This window comes from Cyprinodon tularosa, unplaced genomic scaffold (assembly GCF_016077235.1).
Source record: "Cyprinodon tularosa strain WSP-4 unplaced genomic scaffold, ASM1607723v1 ctg12, whole genome shotgun sequence".
Taxonomy (NCBI): Eukaryota; Metazoa; Chordata; class Actinopteri; order Cyprinodontiformes; family Cyprinodontidae; genus Cyprinodon; species Cyprinodon tularosa.
Window position 1 is genome coordinate 735,987 of NW_024038003.1, and position 16,193 is coordinate 752,179.

General features: G+C 40.6%; 1 protein-coding gene across 8 annotated transcripts in view; it reads left to right on the forward strand.

The window, feature by feature from the left end:
- The window catches only part of LOC119773179 (transcriptional repressor p66-alpha-like), a 32,161-nt gene extending 20,017 nt beyond the window's left edge, over positions 1 to 12,144 (forward strand). For 4 of the 8 annotated variants that reach the window (XM_038270057.1, XM_038270080.1, XM_038270063.1 and 1 more), the window contains exons 3-11: positions 812 to 947; positions 1,978 to 2,106; positions 2,684 to 2,761; positions 2,860 to 2,979; positions 3,256 to 3,447; positions 7,674 to 7,935; positions 8,285 to 8,709; positions 8,804 to 9,059; positions 10,913 to 12,144. In XM_038270057.1, the coding sequence (XP_038125985.1) occupies positions 812 to 947; positions 1,978 to 2,106; positions 2,684 to 2,761; positions 2,860 to 2,979; positions 3,256 to 3,447; positions 7,674 to 7,935; positions 8,285 to 8,709; positions 8,804 to 9,059; positions 10,913 to 11,052 (1,738 nt within the window). In that variant the 3' untranslated portion in view covers positions 11,053 to 12,144. The remainder of the gene's footprint in view (positions 1 to 811; positions 948 to 1,977; positions 2,107 to 2,683; positions 2,762 to 2,859; positions 2,980 to 3,255; positions 3,448 to 7,673; positions 7,936 to 8,284; positions 8,710 to 8,803; positions 9,060 to 10,912) is intronic. The other 4 variants (XM_038270109.1, XM_038270101.1, XM_038270087.1 and 1 more) reach the window with 4 other exon arrangements.
- The last annotated feature ends 4,049 nt before the right edge of the window (positions 12,145 to 16,193 follow it).

The window sequence follows — 16,193 nt, forward strand, 5'->3', positions numbered from 1 at the left end:
CATTGCTTGTTTTGTGGAAACATTCCCCGCCCCACACCACTCAGTTTGTTTTTTGATTTATGTTTTAGAGCAGATAGAAACGATTAAAAGCCCGGTGCAGCAGAACCTGTTACTTTGCAGAGATAGGATGTGAGGTTTGAATAAAATATGCATAGCTACATGGTTTTAGCACAAGCTGATCGCCATGGCTAGATTCTGACTCTTCTGGATCTACATTTGCTATCGTTTTTGCAGGCTTTGTGTTACATATTTAGCCTCCGTGTGGGTCACTCCCAAATGCCCTAGACGCCTGTTTTTGTTTTTTATGGGTTTTCTGTTTTTTCTTTAGTGTTCTGTTTAAGCAGGAAATGCACGTTCTCTTAAACAGCCGTTTCATTGTTACTTCAAGACATTTTCTGGAGCTTAAAGGGACCACCTTGCCCCTCCTTGGCATTTAGGTGTATTCACCTTCAGTTGGAGCATGAATGGAAGAGCTGAGAGGAGAGCTGTCTGGACTTGTTAGATTACAGTGGAGCAGATAAACCTGTGGTCATAAAGTATAATTGTTGCAGTATAGAAGACCTCCTTGAAGAGAGACTGTGGAACAGTGTTTAAATAAGATTAATGCTGTAGTTTATTTCTTGCAGCACATGAAAATAAAGTAGGATCTCTCAGCTTTGAAATTCTTACTGTGTTTAAAAGTTTCTCTTAACACGTACAGCACTAGGAAGTTTTATCAAGTTTGTGAGTTTATATTGCTGGTCAGTTCTGAAACTGACCCTGGATGTTGCTGTCCTCTTTTTTTTTTTTTTTTTTTTTAATTCACCTGCAGCATAAAAAGGGAGAAACGCCCACCGTCCCCTGAAGACGACGACGACGATGTCATCATCTTGTCTGATAACGACTCCCCTAGTCCACCGATGAATGGCCTGAGCCACTTTAAGGAGCTGGACACTGACCTGCTCATGGTTAGACAAAAAAAAGAAAAAAACGCCAAATGTTTACAGTCTTATGGTAATTTACCTGGGGTGTTGTGTACGCTATGATCCAACCAAAAAAGATCTCAATTCCGTATTTCTGGTGTATTTTGAGTGTTTTTCATAGAGGTCTAAAATTTGAGAGGTGGGGTGTGTAGCTCCTTCTGTGTCTATTTAAGCGACAACATTTTGCTGATTCTGAAAAGCATAGAAACCAGCTTTGCACGTTCAGAGAATTCGACTTTTGTCTGTTTTTCTTAAAAAAACAAAAAATGTTTAAGGTAGTTTTGAATAGGAGTAGAGCTACTTGCCAAAAGTTCTCTGGATTGGGGTCATTGTTCTGTTTAAAGATAAGATCACCAGCCTCGCTATTTCTGCTGAAGGAAAGCATCGCCTCAGCATGATGCTGCCATCACCATGTTTCACCATTGGGATGATTTGTTCAGAGTAATGGACAGTGCCAGTTCAAGGTCTACACTTGGATTCAATGAACCAGAGCATGCTTTGCACTCCTTTGCTGACCCCCCTACAAGGCTTGTGGTACACTCCAAACTGTTTTGAATGCAGTGTTCTGTGAGATTTTTAGTGCATTAGACATTGTTTTCTACCAAAACTGTGGTTTAAACTGCTCTACAAAGCCTCTGACCTTTCTGCTGAGGTCTTCACAGAACAGCTGCATTTATATTGAGGTTTAACTACTCGCAGGTGAACTGTGTTACTAATTAGGTGACCTCTAAAAGCAGAAGTTCTATTTAAAGGGGTGTATCACAAGATAGCATGTAAAAAACTCCAATGTTTGTAGGCTTAACACAACAAAAGGAAAAAAATATAGTGTATTATTTGTAAGGTCCTGTATTTTGTTGTGACCCCAGTGCAGCTAATCCAAATCTGAAAGTTGTGTCAAGATTCAAATCACAATGACCAAGGTCTTTGGTTTGTTTGCTTTTATTTTTTAGATCAGCTAAATAGAAGTGTTTTGTTTGTTGGCAACATGAATGACTTTCTATTCTGTTGTGTGCAGAGGAGCAGCCCTGTGGAAAGAGAGCGTATCATCAAGCAGCTGAAAGAGGAGCTAAGACTAGAGGAGGCCAAGCTGGTGCTGCTGAAGAAGCTTCGACAGAGCCAAATACAGAGGGACACTCTGCAGAAGGTAAACACACTTTGTCTACAGTGACACTTAACCGTCAGTTTATGTTGCGTCCTCCTTTAAGTGGCCATCGTCTACCCCTCAGATGAAGTCTGAATCATGAGTGGATAGGGTCTCACTTGTATTTGGATGGCAGAAATAGTAGCTGGTTCTTCTGCTGACGTTCTTTGTAACTAGAAAACCTGCAGAAGGTTAAAGTCGGGTTTAATGAACTCATTATTGCCACTACAAGGAGATTGTAGAGGTTAGAAGGGAGAGTTGGAGTGAGTCCTCAGCTTCAGGTCAGTGTGGAAACAAACGGAATGAATGAGTCATTGGAAAAGCATTCAAATACTTTACAGTCATATATTTAGTTGATTTATTAAATAATAAAGTATAGCTGTGCCACCACCCATGTTTATGACTCATACCTCGAAAGCAATAAAAATCTGATGAAGAAAAACCGTTGGAGGTGTTCAGTGATTACAGCCATGTGTATTGTGAAAGGTCCAAACATTTGAAGCGAAGTGCACCATATGTCTTTTGTTTGAACACATACACATTTTTTTCTTATCTGGGATTCTCCTTTGTAATTTCTCAGCCCTCAGGTTTATCTGGTTCCTCTGCTCCTCCTCCTCTAATCCGAGGAACAATTACCAGCAATAAAGGCTCTCAGCAGGTTAATGTTCTGTTGTCTTTGCACCTTTTTGGGCGGGTCGTTGGTGTCCAAGGTCAATCATTGTGTATCTAACATGGCCGTTATTTATCTGTGTCCAGATTCTGACAGGAAGAAGCTCGGGGACAGTGATCCCTCCTCCTCTGGTCAGGGGAGGACAACAGCTGTCGTCCAAACATGGCTCCCAGATCATAATGCCACCTCTGGTTAGAGGGGCACAGGTAAGTCATGATGGGGACAATCAACCCTTCTGTCTTTACACTGTTAGGTTTTTTTGGAGCTATACGGTCTAAATGCTCATTCTTATTGCGATCACAACAACCTCTCTAGAAACTTAATGCAAATTAATGATAATTAGCACTGATTTTCTCTCTTTGCGCCTCTGTGTCTTTATGTATGTTCTCTTTGCTTTGGTGCTTTTTATGTCCCTATCCTTGTCCTCCACTCCCCTCATCCATGACGTGACTCCATGTCCTCCCTCTCATTGTCCTGGTTAGCCCATCTCTGTTTCTCCACAGCAGATCCACGCTCTACGCCAGCAACAACAGCAGCAGCAGTTGGCAGCAACAGGAGGATCAGGGCCTCCTCCTCTGCTGCTGGGACCGAGGAACTCTGGAACCTCATCCCAAGGACAGAGAGGCATGGTCCAGTCAGGCCTCATCCGGGTGGGCAACAACACAAACTCACTGGTTCGTATCTAACAGGGCCTTAGATTTGTTGACTAGATGTTTCTCAAGATTAAAGTGTGTAGTCAGTGGCAATCATTAAGCTATCAGACGTGCATTAAATCAAAACCAATGGCCTACAGTCTAGTTCAGGGGTTGGCAATCCAAACTGTTCAAAGAGCTATTTTGGACCAAATAAACAAATCGGTCTGGAGCCTCAAAAATGTAAAAGTCTCATATGGCAACACAGGCACTTATAGTATTAGCCCACAAAACAAAAAAGAACTATGGGAGCTTAAATATAAAATGAGCATTAAATGATTAAATGTCTATCCTGAAGAAAATCTCTCATCATGTGACTACTCTGCTGTATGATATTTGGTGCTTTAAGTTTAAATTCCATTACAGTATTAATGTATAAGGTTTTGTTGCTTTCATAAAATTATAGAAACACAATACAGAAATCAGATTTTTTTATTGTTTTATTTTGAGGATTTCGGGGGGGGGGAAATAAGAAAATTCACATCCCTGCATAAAAGAGCTACCTGTTCATTCTGTGAATGGTTTTCCATGCTTGAAATGAAACCAGCAGTATTGGAGTTCGGGGATGCAATCCACTTCTTAAATCTATCTTCGCCCTCTAATTTATCCAGTTCTACAATTGTACTTTTTCTCTCACTCCCAACTCTGTGAGCTGCTGCAAATTAAGCGCGCCTTCCCTGGAAATGCCTTCCCAAATTACTCTTTTTTTAGTGCTGTCAAAATTATCGCGTTATTAACGCGTTAACGCGAGGCCATTTTAACGGCGATAATTTTTTTAACGTGAGATTAACGCTATGTGGTTTTATGGTACAATTTTCCAAGTACATCCTGCTGCAGCCTGCGGGAAGGCGGGGCTATTTTCCCCCAGTGTATGCATTTCTCATAGGCTTCGAGAGCGGACCTCCTCAAGGGAAAAAGACGCTCATACACTGGGTGACGCTAGTGCCTTTTCTTTAAGCCCCACCACCAACAAACAAGTTGAGTGTCTGGTAACTAGTAGCAACCTGAAATACGCTGAGAAAACAGATTACTGAGGTGAAATGGAATCTGCTACGGCACTCTTGCTGTCTGTGTACGCCACAGGTCAGTATCGCGCGCGCGCGTGTGTGTGTGTGTGTGTGTGTGTGTGTGTGTGTGTGTGTGTGTGTGTGTGTGTGTGTGTGTGTGTGGGGGGGGGGGTGGGTGCGTGCTTGTGTGTGTGTTCTCATTTTTGTTAAGAGGCTGAAAAGTAACTTTCTAGAGCATAGACTACCTCCATCTATGGAGGTAGTCTATGCTCGGTCTATTGATTTTGATGTATTGATTGAAAATTGTTCATTATTATCTTGGTTAATTAACATCTAATGTTAACTCTACAGCATTTTATAGCAGTAGGGTAAAATGCTTGTCTTTGTTCAAAAGACTGCATTAACTGTAAAGACTGTCTTTTACATCAGCCTGTTTTCAGGGCCTTTTTTTTGGCTACATATTTGTTATTTTTTGCTACATGCCTCCCCATCTTCTTGCCATATGTTTCTATGGCATAAATCAGTATCTGTGACCTGTTTTCATTTTTAAAAAAGAACATTGGCACAAACCTAGCCTGTATGTATTTTTTTGTATGTCATCGAGAGTATTTAAATGATTTTCAATCAGGAAAAAAATGTGCGATTAAAATGCGATTAATCGCGAGTTAACTCAGGCATTGATGCGATTAATCGCGATTAAAAAAATTTAATCGATTGACAGCACTACTCTTTTTATTATTCGAGAACTTCTCACTACAAAGCACACATGCAGGCAATCCTTCCGCATTGATAATGAAAGCAAATGATTCGGTCCATTCTTTGAATCCTCTGTTCTCATCCGCTATCTTCCTTTTTTCCCGTTGGGAGCCATGTCCCTAGACACAATGTTTACATTTATTGTTGATATGTATTTATAATACAAATTTTGATTGCATTGGGAAAACATACTGAATGTTTGACCTCCTGCACACCATATTAAAACAAACAAAAAATTCCAATCTTGCGGGTCTAGGTTGCTGAAACCTGTTATTTTTCCCTCATCATAATGGTTTTTCTTCTTTATTCATTTTTTATTAAGATGCATTATATTGTTCAGTCAAGATTGGAATAAATCACATTTTATTATTACCTCCTCATTTTAATATCCGATATTTTATAAATGTGTGGCTCTGCATTGCCTGCGTTTTACACCTGGGTAGCAGAAAGTCTAATGGGACTTCCACAGCCAGGGATGAGAGTCTTGAAGGTTTTAAAGACACCAGTCCAGCCAGGTTTGTAAAAAGTGAGTAGAGAAAGAAGTGAACAAGATCGAATGTCAGTCTAACAAAGCCGCCCAATGGAGAAGAGATTATCTGTTTTTCATGTATTCTAATTGGGTTTTTTGTTTGATGTGCTGCTAAAATAATTTTGCACATGATAGATGGAAATTTGATCTTCCTCTTCTAACATGCTATTCCCAGAGATGCATACAGAATGAATGAAGGTCTCTATTAAAATATTTTGCTATAACAAAGAAATCAACCGAAATTAGAAAGCAGATATTGTAATTATAACATTGCACACATGTTTATGTGCTAAATATGTTTAGGTTTTCCTATAATTATTGGTCATGTATTGTTTTTGTTAACTCACATATTTTTTTTCCCTCTGACTTTATTATACTTGCAGTTATTTTTATTTATTTTTCTAATTCATACCACAACTTTTAAAATTAATTTTATGTATTATCATTAGGAGCCTGTTTTTCTCTCCTATTTGCACTTTAATTTCCATTTTTTGTTTACATGGGAATTAACACAGGAGTTAGGGAAGGAATGAAACAAAAGCAAAATCAGATAATTATAATAAATTAAATATATTGATATAACACCAAGGAAAACTGCTGCAGTTGGACATTTTTAATATCAAATATGCAACGTTTTAAGAATAACAATTATTATTATGCTTGTTTTATTGTATTTCCTACATTTGTTATCTTTCTAACTTTTTATTCATTCTTTATTGTCGAAGTTTTAGTCCTCCAGTAACTCAATAAACGATTTGGGTTTACTGTTTCTTTTTCTCCCATTTGACGTATTTATGGAACATGAGTCATCACAAATGTATGATGAATTATGGGAAAATGATAAAATTTATGTAATTATTGTTGTCAAAACTGGAGTGAAGTTGTACCAAAGAGGCCAGAACGTCTGAAATAGGATGCGGTGAAAAGGCGGAATGACCGCAACGTTTAGCCGTTAGCTAGGTGTAGTTAGCTCGTAGTCGTTGATAAAATTAAACCGTAATCCATGTAATATTATGGCCGTGCTCGTGTTGCTAAGTCGCGTTTGCTTTTAAAAGTGCTGCAAATCTTGACGAAATACGGCAAATCAGAAAACGGCAGTTCCTTGTTCTGCTTTTAATTGTTTTTTACTTCGTCTTTAAACATGGCTCAGTTACCAATTACTAACTTTTTTCGGAGAACTAACAAGCAGAGAGTTGAGGTAAACCTACAGCCTGAAGTTAGCTTTGAAAAATGGCTAATGGATAATTTCGGTTTATTTGTTGCTGCGTTAGGCGTTAAGTTTAAAAACGAATACATTTAAACTCGTCAAACCGAGATTAGATTAGTCTAAAAATAGCTAAAACCTTCTTGTAACTAGGGAAAAATTGTATCTAATGTGTCGAACGTATTTAAAGTGGTCCATGTCTGAAACTATACTTAAAGTCTTGAAACCCAGACTAGATTATTAAGCACAAATAGCAAGTGTTATATCCTTGGTGTTATCTCTAAAAAAAAAAAAAAAAAAAAAAAAATCAAAAAAATATTTATAAGAGTATTAGGGGGGTCCTTTTGTAAAACTGATTGTGATTTTTGGGAAGAGTTCATTGCAGGTGTGACATTAAAGAAGATTTTATTGTATTATAAATCGACCCAGGGTCAAATATAAGGAATCCCAATAGCATTATATGCAGTTACAAAAGTAAGCCTGTAGTTTTGTAAATACTTTGCATGAAGGGATTGAATTCATTGTACATGAAATGCAAAGTTATATCAAGAATTATCCAAATAGTCCAGTGTGATAAGGCTTTTCATAGCCCTCCATTGATCTGTCATTTTAACAGTTAAACAAAGGATCATTCATTAATTGTGTTGTTGCTAATAGAAATCAAAGATGTTCCTGATGATTAGGTCCTTCCTGTCTCTGCTCCTTAACAAAGGCCTCGCCATCCGGTGTGAAGGGCTCCTCCTTAGGAAGTGGAGGTGTTTCTGTGGTCAGCATGAACGACTCTCCAGCTAGCCGCCATGCTGCAGCTAAACTGGCCCTTAGGAAACAGCTGGAGAAGACCCTGCTGGAGATCCCCCCACCCAAGCCACCTGCACCAGAGTTCAACTTCCTGCCCTCTGCAGCCAATAATGAGTTCATCTACCTGGTGGGACTGGAGGAGGTGGTGCAGAACCTACTTGATACTATCCACAGAGGTGTGCTTGTTTTTTTTTTTTTACTGTTCTCATAGTATGTTCCCATCTTTCAAAGGAAACTCATTTCAATCTCCTATACGTTACCCTTAACAGTAAGAAAACATCAGCAAACACAGCTGTTTTGATGTCATTAGCTTAAATTGTTTAATACATTTCCTTTATTGATTGAAAAAGAGAACTTAAGGTGCTGGTAGCCTCATACAGCTTTAATAATGGCCTTTTTTCTATTCTGTACTGGGCTCATTTTTCTGTTATGTCTTGACCCTTTTCTTCCCAAATTCTAAACAATTGTAGTTGATGGTTTTGGCTTGACTCAGCCCTAAAGAATTTTCCACTCCTCCCTGTCCAGGAAAAATGGGTGTGCCGCTGTCCAAGCAAGTTGTCAGAGACCCTTTCATTTGCACTCAGTGCAATACTGACTTCACCTGTCGCTGGAGGCAGGACAAGGCTAAAGGCGGGGCTGTACTCTGTGAAGACTGCATGTCGTCCAATCAGAAAAAGGCTTTGAAAGCCGAGCACACCAATAGGCTGAAAGCAGCATTTGTCAAAGCACTGCAGCAGGAGCAAGAAATAGAGCAGCGTATTATTCAGCAGGCGTCCTCACCGGTCTCCCACAGTACCTCATCATCCGCCTCATCTGCTGCTTCGGCACTGAAAGCAGAGCAGCTGGTGTCTCAGCAGCTGAAGCAGGCTCAGGCCAGAGTGTCCTCCCTCCAGCACCACCACCAGGCCAGCAGGGGAGGCAACATTCTCCATCATCACTCCATTAAGCAGGTGGGAAAAGCTGTTTTTCTTTTCAGCTATAAGGAAACCATGTAGGATCTAGCCCTGTAGATCAAACTGTCTATTTATGATAATCTCCCCATAGAGCTCGCAGGGCCACCTGTCCCATGTCTCATCCGTGGGGGTGAGGGGCGTCCCCCACTCGTTCTCCTCCTCTTCGCAGCTGCAGAGCGCAGTGGCGGCCGCAGCTCTGGTTAGCCGGCCAGGTAAGCATGCCCATGTTTCCCACCGCTCTGTCCAGAGTTCAAAGGTGAGCAGCAGTGGGATCGGCGGCGGCAGGAATGTCAGCGGAGGTAGTGCCTCATCAGCTGCATGGAAGAAGCAGAACAGCAGTAATGCAGGTAGACTCGCATTAAGACCGGCCCAGCTCTGGCGCCTGACATCTCCTCTCTTTCAACTCCTGTCTGGTTCAAAAGCAATTCTTGGAACACATTTCATCCAAATTGTATTACTTCCAAAAGAGTATTAAATAAAACAAAACATTAAGATTTAAAAAAACAAAAAGGAACTGTAGGAACTGTTTTCGGACAAGGCAACCCTACTCTCCAGTTCCCCTCGTGGAAATGATTCAATTTTTTTCCTACTTTAGTCCCCCTGGTTTTGGTGAGTTCCTGTTTTTCCTGGGTGTCTCTGTTGTAAGGTGTATTCGAGTAGAAAATCTTTCCATTTTTCCTGTGCATCTGCAGTCAGAAATGTGTATATAATCTCATCATGGTTATGAACTTATGTAAATGTAGCAACTTAAAGAAACTGTGGAACACCCATGGCTTCCATAGTAGGTCTCTCAGGCTTGAGAGGGAGGCACGAGTTTGGTGTGTGTAATTCATTATGGCACCACTAGATGGGGGTAAATCATAGACACTGTACCTTTTACTTGCATATATTTATTTCTGTAAAATTTGCAACAATCTCAATATTTTATAATTGTCATAGTTGGACGAGGAAAGTGATTAACTGATTAATTAACAAAATTCTCAAGGTGTACTGTAGAATTTTACCTTTCACTTGATGGTTTTTAGTCTTGCTAAAGAGTAAGGCTAAACCATGCCAAAGGTTTTGGTTTTTTTAATACAAGATGTAAAATTTTTAATGAATTGGTTCTTGTTTACTAGTCTGCATAGGTTCAAAGTAAAATAAAAGGTCAAAATATTTAATGTAACGCTATCAATATTTGATGAAATGTCCCTTAGAAATTTGTTCAGAAACCGCATGGCTTTTGCAGCTATTGCTAAGTGTCTGACTATGTTTTAGGTGAATATTTGCAGAAAGGTTTTTTTTTTTATATAGCTTTATTTTCTGGGAAAATGCCAGCTTTTAAGCATAGTCCACAAACATTTCATAGGTTTTCGTCAGTGATTTTTATAAAACTTATGGCTAATCTTCTAAACAAACTGTGAGAAAACAAAAGGTATTTAGTTAGTGTCTAGATCTTGAAAGTTCTATTTCAGAAGATGAGGGGAATGTTATTTTCTTCATCACAGGTACACTTCAACTATGAGGGAAAATTAGGGGGAAAATCTAGGAAATTACACAGTAGGATTTGTTTTAATATTTAAGAAATATTACCTTAAACGTATGGTGGAGGGTGTTCATTTTCCGGGTGGATCATCAAAATTATTGGTCCTTCTAATTGTCAATTATTCTGGTTATATGTTTACGTAAGGCTGTCATATGTGCTGATCCCCATTTTCACTGTTGAGTCTGACATAGTGGAACAATTGCAAATCTTCTTTTGGAAAGTAGGCTTGTATAAGCGATGCAAACGGCAACTTTTAAACAGAGCACAAGGAGAAATGGGCTCTCGTATGCGTTCCCTCCCGGAAGCGGGTACATGTGCATTTTTTTTTTTTTTTTTATTGGAGAGGGCAGGTCTTTTCAAAACTGTAGGAATCATGCTTTCCTAAACAAGATTGATCTTAAACCCCAGGCACTCACAGAGCAACTTTCAACCTTTTATCATTTGGTTTGCGTAGATATTTAGATTTATCAAAGATGTACATTTGAGCTTGAGTAGTTTAAAGAAAAACTCTTTGACCATGTTTTTTAGAAAAAACTGATGACTTTATGTACATTTCTGACTGCAGCTGTGTTCGTCTGTCCGTTGTTGGGACGTTGGTGGCTTCATATTCAAGTATTCATACTGCTCCACTGATTAATCTGTGTTCTGACCCACTGCTCTGCTGCATGTTCACAGGAGTAACTATGGCCTATGTGAACCCAAGCCTGACTGGTCACAAGAGCTCGGCCACCCCCGGCGCCCGTCACAGGGAGTACCTGCTGGACATGATCCCCTCCCGCCCTTCAATCTCGCAGACTGCAAACACGTGGAAATAAGTGAATAAACGGTGCTCTGCTGTCCAGAGGTTGTGTCAAAGCTGCTCAGCTCTGATAGTTTGGTCCACAGCGCCCCCACAGGACTGTTAAGCAATTACAATCTCTCAAAGTGAAGAAACGTTCCTGAAATCTCTTTGTAAGATTTTATCTTTTAGTTTTCATTATTCTTGTTGTTTATTTTGAAGTTCACGCTGTTGTTTTGATAAATATGCACAAACCATTTTGAGTGGGTCAAAGACAAAAAGAAAAAAAAAAGCAAAATAAAATCATACTTGAAGGGCTTCCCCTTGGTTCTGTCCTCCAGACCGAGCAGAAAAGTTGTTAAAAGATCTGCTGTTAAAGGAAGTACTGAGTTTTAGGGTTAACAACCCTTTCTGCCATCATGGTGGTCAGATGAACCTTTATTTTTGACACTTGAATGGTTCTAATTATAACCCAGGAGTTCACATTAAACGAAAGACACATTTATTTTAGGTAAAGGTAAAATCAGCAAGTTGTAAAATGTTCATTACATCCTCTTTGTGTAGGTAAAGCTTTCAATTTACGTTGTATTTACAGTAAGTTATTTTGTTCTTGACTGATGTTTAAAAAAATCGCTGAGTATGACAGTGGTTTCCGCTGATAAGGACTTTATTTTAGCTTTGTTTTTGTTGTTTTTTTTTTTCTCCCAGTTTAACAGCATGGCTATCCATACGCCTGTTTTGCACCTTAGCAGAAGAAGCGCGGTGTCATTGCTTAACTCATCTGTAATTACCATTTACTTATTTTATATTATTGTCAACATTGTAAGATTTTGATGTCATCATTGCAAACTCAGAGACAGAGCTGAATTTTCTGCACTGGATCCAGAGCTTTTTGCCTTCAGTGAATCAGTATCCATGACCCTGGGTGGACGTTGCCCTTTCTGGGTTCATGTAAGGAAGGGTCTCCTAGCTACCAGGACTCTGGACTAAACATTCAGAATACCACACCATCATGGATCATTTCTCTGCTTTCCATAATCTTTTATTGTATTGTTCAGAATTATGTTAAAGTTTATTTGGTTTACCTTTTCCTAGTTCCTAAAGAAATAAAAAAAATATACATTTTAAATGGCCTCTGTGTTCTTATTTTAGAGGGGAATTATCCAGAGCACTGACTTTTTATATGCATCTGCTATTTATTTTAATACATTTTCTTTAGGTTACACATATTTTTGGCTGACAGATTTTATTTATTTGACGCATTCAGGTGTCAACATGTACACCTTCAACGTATTTATCTTATTGGAAAACAGATAACTATTCGGTTTAAGCAATCCAAGCTTGTTTTAACTATATACAAGGTCTCAGACAGAAAAGGTTTGAAGCATCGGTGCATTTCAGATGTTTGTGGAGGCTGTTTTCACATGTATCAGCCAATGATCCAAACTTGAAGAATTGAAGCAGATACTCTTTTTTTTTTTTTTTTTTTTCCAATTTGTTTTTTGTTTTTACTGTGCAGCTCTTGCATAAACCCAGACGTTGACCCGACCACAAACGGTGTTCAGCAGCTTCTCACTTTGCAGTTCTGGATCTCTGCAGCCTGATTGGTCGCTACCTTTGACTGTTTCTCTGGTGAATGCCCTCCTGCCCGGCTGGTTAGTTGAAAGCAGTGTCTTGGAAGTGATAATGGTTGGTTTGGGGGGTAGTGTTGTAGTCATGACCACACATTTTGTGGCTCCAATGACTCGGACCTGCTTGCTTTGCTCCTTGGTCTTCATGATGCTAAAATCTGAGGCCTTCCCAGATGAGATGGCTTTATGCTGAGATTAACTCGCTGCCAGACTTTTTTTTTTTTTACTGGCGGTCTATTGCTCTGTAAATGTCTTGTTAATGTCTGCCATGTTGTTAAACGTGTTTTTTCCCCTCAAGGCCACAATTGCACCATATGGATCTATTTCTGTCTGAACACACAGAAAGAAAGCCGAGTCCTCCAACTGTCGCTCTACTCTGCTTGCAGCAAAAGCAAAGTCAGTTAATGTCTAGCTGGATATATCCGCTTATCAGACAGGTTTGACTTGTTAGCAGCTTGTGGGAGTGATTAAAAAAGTGGCAGGTAGTTTAGTGTCTCCTTATAAACGAGAAAGCTTGAAACTGACATTGGAACAACCAGTTTCTCCAGAGCTGTGCTACAGGACAGCTTTCTATAGAGGTTTTCTTAAAACATTTTCAACAAGGAGGCTGCTTTTTTGTTTTATTTTTTAATAAATGTCTTAAAAAATAGTAATTTGTCTTTTTAATTTGTAAGTATTGCTTATAAGCACAAAAACAGCACAGTGTCCAGTAATCCTGCTCTTTTCACTGTAGAGTCATGTGCTACTTTGTGTTTGTCTATTTTATGAAACTATGTAAAATGTGTTAAAGTCAAATACAAGAATGTTTCATTGTAACTTCTGCTTGGCACTGTATGAAAAGTTAGACATGTTAAAAACAATCAATACAATGCATATAATGGGGATTTAGAGGGATTCCCTATTCAATTATTTGGCAATAAATCGAGAACTCTGGGTAATACAGAAAATTAGAAAACAAGAAACATCGCAAACAGCTTCTGACATGAAAAAAGTCTAGCAGTACATGTGATTTATTTTATTTGTTCCAAATCCAGTAAATCTTCCTACAGATCTAATATAACTGGACCAAAGAGGCCTGCAGCAGGTCAAAATGAAATATAATTTCTGTTACTTTTATTTAATTAGTCTCAAGTTCTGCTAATTTAATGAAACATACATGATATTATTATAAAATACTCTTTTTTTTTTTTTGCTATTTTGCCTACTGCTGCTGATTTTTGCTGAGTGTGGAACATATGTTAACATATAAACACAGATAGTGAGACTAACTGTATGTACATAAAGTACCATGTGCTATGATGATTGGAGCACTTCATTGAATAGATTGATACAGCACCTAGGTGCATATCTGTACATATTGTAGCTCAAAGTTCTTAATCATTTTTAATTATTTTTTAATTCTGTGATGTGAAAATATTATTTTTAGGTTCATTGTTTCAGAGCAGAATTTCTGTTAAGTAAATAAAGCAAATATGTAAATACTTGTTTTTATTATATTTAGACTTAGACTTAGACTTAGACTTCTTTATTTGTCATTTTGTATGCACAGGGTGCATACAGAACGAAATTGCGTTACATACAGCTTATGAACGTTGCATTGATATTTCAAATGGCACGAGTTATAGAAAAATACAAAAAGTGCAGCAGTGGTCAAAGTGTGAACAGTGCAGAGGATAAGAGACAGTGTGCAAGTCGCAGTGGTTCAGTGCAAAATGGCATTTGTGCAAAAAATGCGTTATTGAAAAATACAATGAGATGAACAATTTAAAGGGCTAAAAGTTAAAAGTTCAGCAGCATTTGATGCCCGATAATGTGCAATAGGTGCAGAGTTCGGATTGTGGATCAAAGGTTCAACAGTCTGATGGCAGTGGGGAAGAAGCTGTTGCACAACCTGGTGGATCTGCAGCGGATGCTGCGGAACCTCTTTCCAGAGGGCAGCAGGGAGAACAGTCCATGGTGGGGGTGTGAGGGGTCTTTGATGATATTACGGGCTCGGGACACACAGCGCTGTGATGAAATGTCCTTAATGGAGGGAAGAGGAGCCCCAATGATTCCTTCCGCTGTCCTCACCACCCTCCTCACATTCTTCCAGTCAGAAGCTCTGCAGCCTCCACACCACAGAGAGAGACAGCTGGTCAGAATGCTCTCTATGGTGCTTCTGTAGAAGGTTGTGAGGATGGGCGGGGGCAGGCGGGCTCTCCTCATCCTCCGCAGAAAGTACAAGCGCTTCTGTGCCCTCTTCACTAGAGATGAAGTGTTTACAGTCCAGGTGAGGTTGTCCGTGATGTGCACCCCCAGGAACTTTGTGCTGCTGACCACCTCCACAGCTGAGCTGTTGATGAGCAGTGGAGCATGGTGGGGGCGGTTTTTCCTGAAGTCGACGATGATCTCCTTCGTCTTCTCCACGTTCAGGATCAGACTGTTTTCACTGCACCAGTCCACCAGCTGCTCCACCTCCTCTCTGTAGTCCCGGTCGTTGTCGTCCCTGATGAGGCCCACCACCGTGGTGTCGTCCGCAAACTTCACGATGTGATTGGTGGTGAACCTGGGGACGCAGTCATATGTCATCAGGGTGAACAGCAGGGGGCTCAGGACGCAGCCCTGAGGGGAGCCCGTGCTGAGGGTGATGACATCAGAGGTGTTCTGACCGACCCGGACTGACTGAGGTCTGTTGGTGAGGAAGTCCAGCAGCCAGTTTCGAAGGGGTGTGTTGAAGCCCAGATGTTCCAGCTTTCCCACCAGGTGCTGTGGGATGATGGTGTTAAACGCTGAACTGAAGTCCAGGAACAGCATCCGCACGTGGGTGTTCTTCTCCTCCAGGTGGGCCAGGCTCAGGTGAAGAGCAGAGGAGATGGCGTCCTCAGTGGAGCGGTTTCGCCGGTAGGCAAACTGGAACGGGTCGAGTGTTGGGGGGAGACTGGAGACGATGTGTTCCTTTACCAGCCTTTCAAAGCACTTCATCATGATGGGAGTCAGTGCGACGGGCCGGTAGTCGTTGTAGCAGGTGACTTGAGGTTTCTTTGGCACTGGGATGATGGAGGCAGACTTGAAGCATGCTGGCACTGTGGCTTGCTCCAGCGAGGTGTTAAAAATGTCCGTGAGGACACCAGCTAGCTGACCTGCACACTCCTTGAGCACCCGCCCAGGTATGTTGTCGGGACCTGGGGCCTTCCGCGGGTTGACCCTCCTCAGAGTCTTCCACACGTCGGCTGTGTCAAGGCAGAGAACCTCCTCTTCCTGATGTGGGACAGCCTTCACTGCTGGAGTGCGATTTAGTGCCTCAAACCTCCCAAAGAAGTTATTTAGTCCGTTTAGGAAGTCAGCATCAACTTCATCCACCGGGGCAGGGGGCGTGTTGTAGTCTGTGATCGCCCGTATGCCTTGCCACATGCTCCTGGTGTTGTTGGCGTCGTGGAACAGATGCTGGATTTTCTGGTTATGGTTCCGCTTTGCTAACCTGATGGCACGGTTCAGGGTGGCTCTAGCTGTCCTCAGTGCCTCCTTGTCACCAGACTTGAAGGCTGAGTTCCGTGCTTTTAGCGCGTGG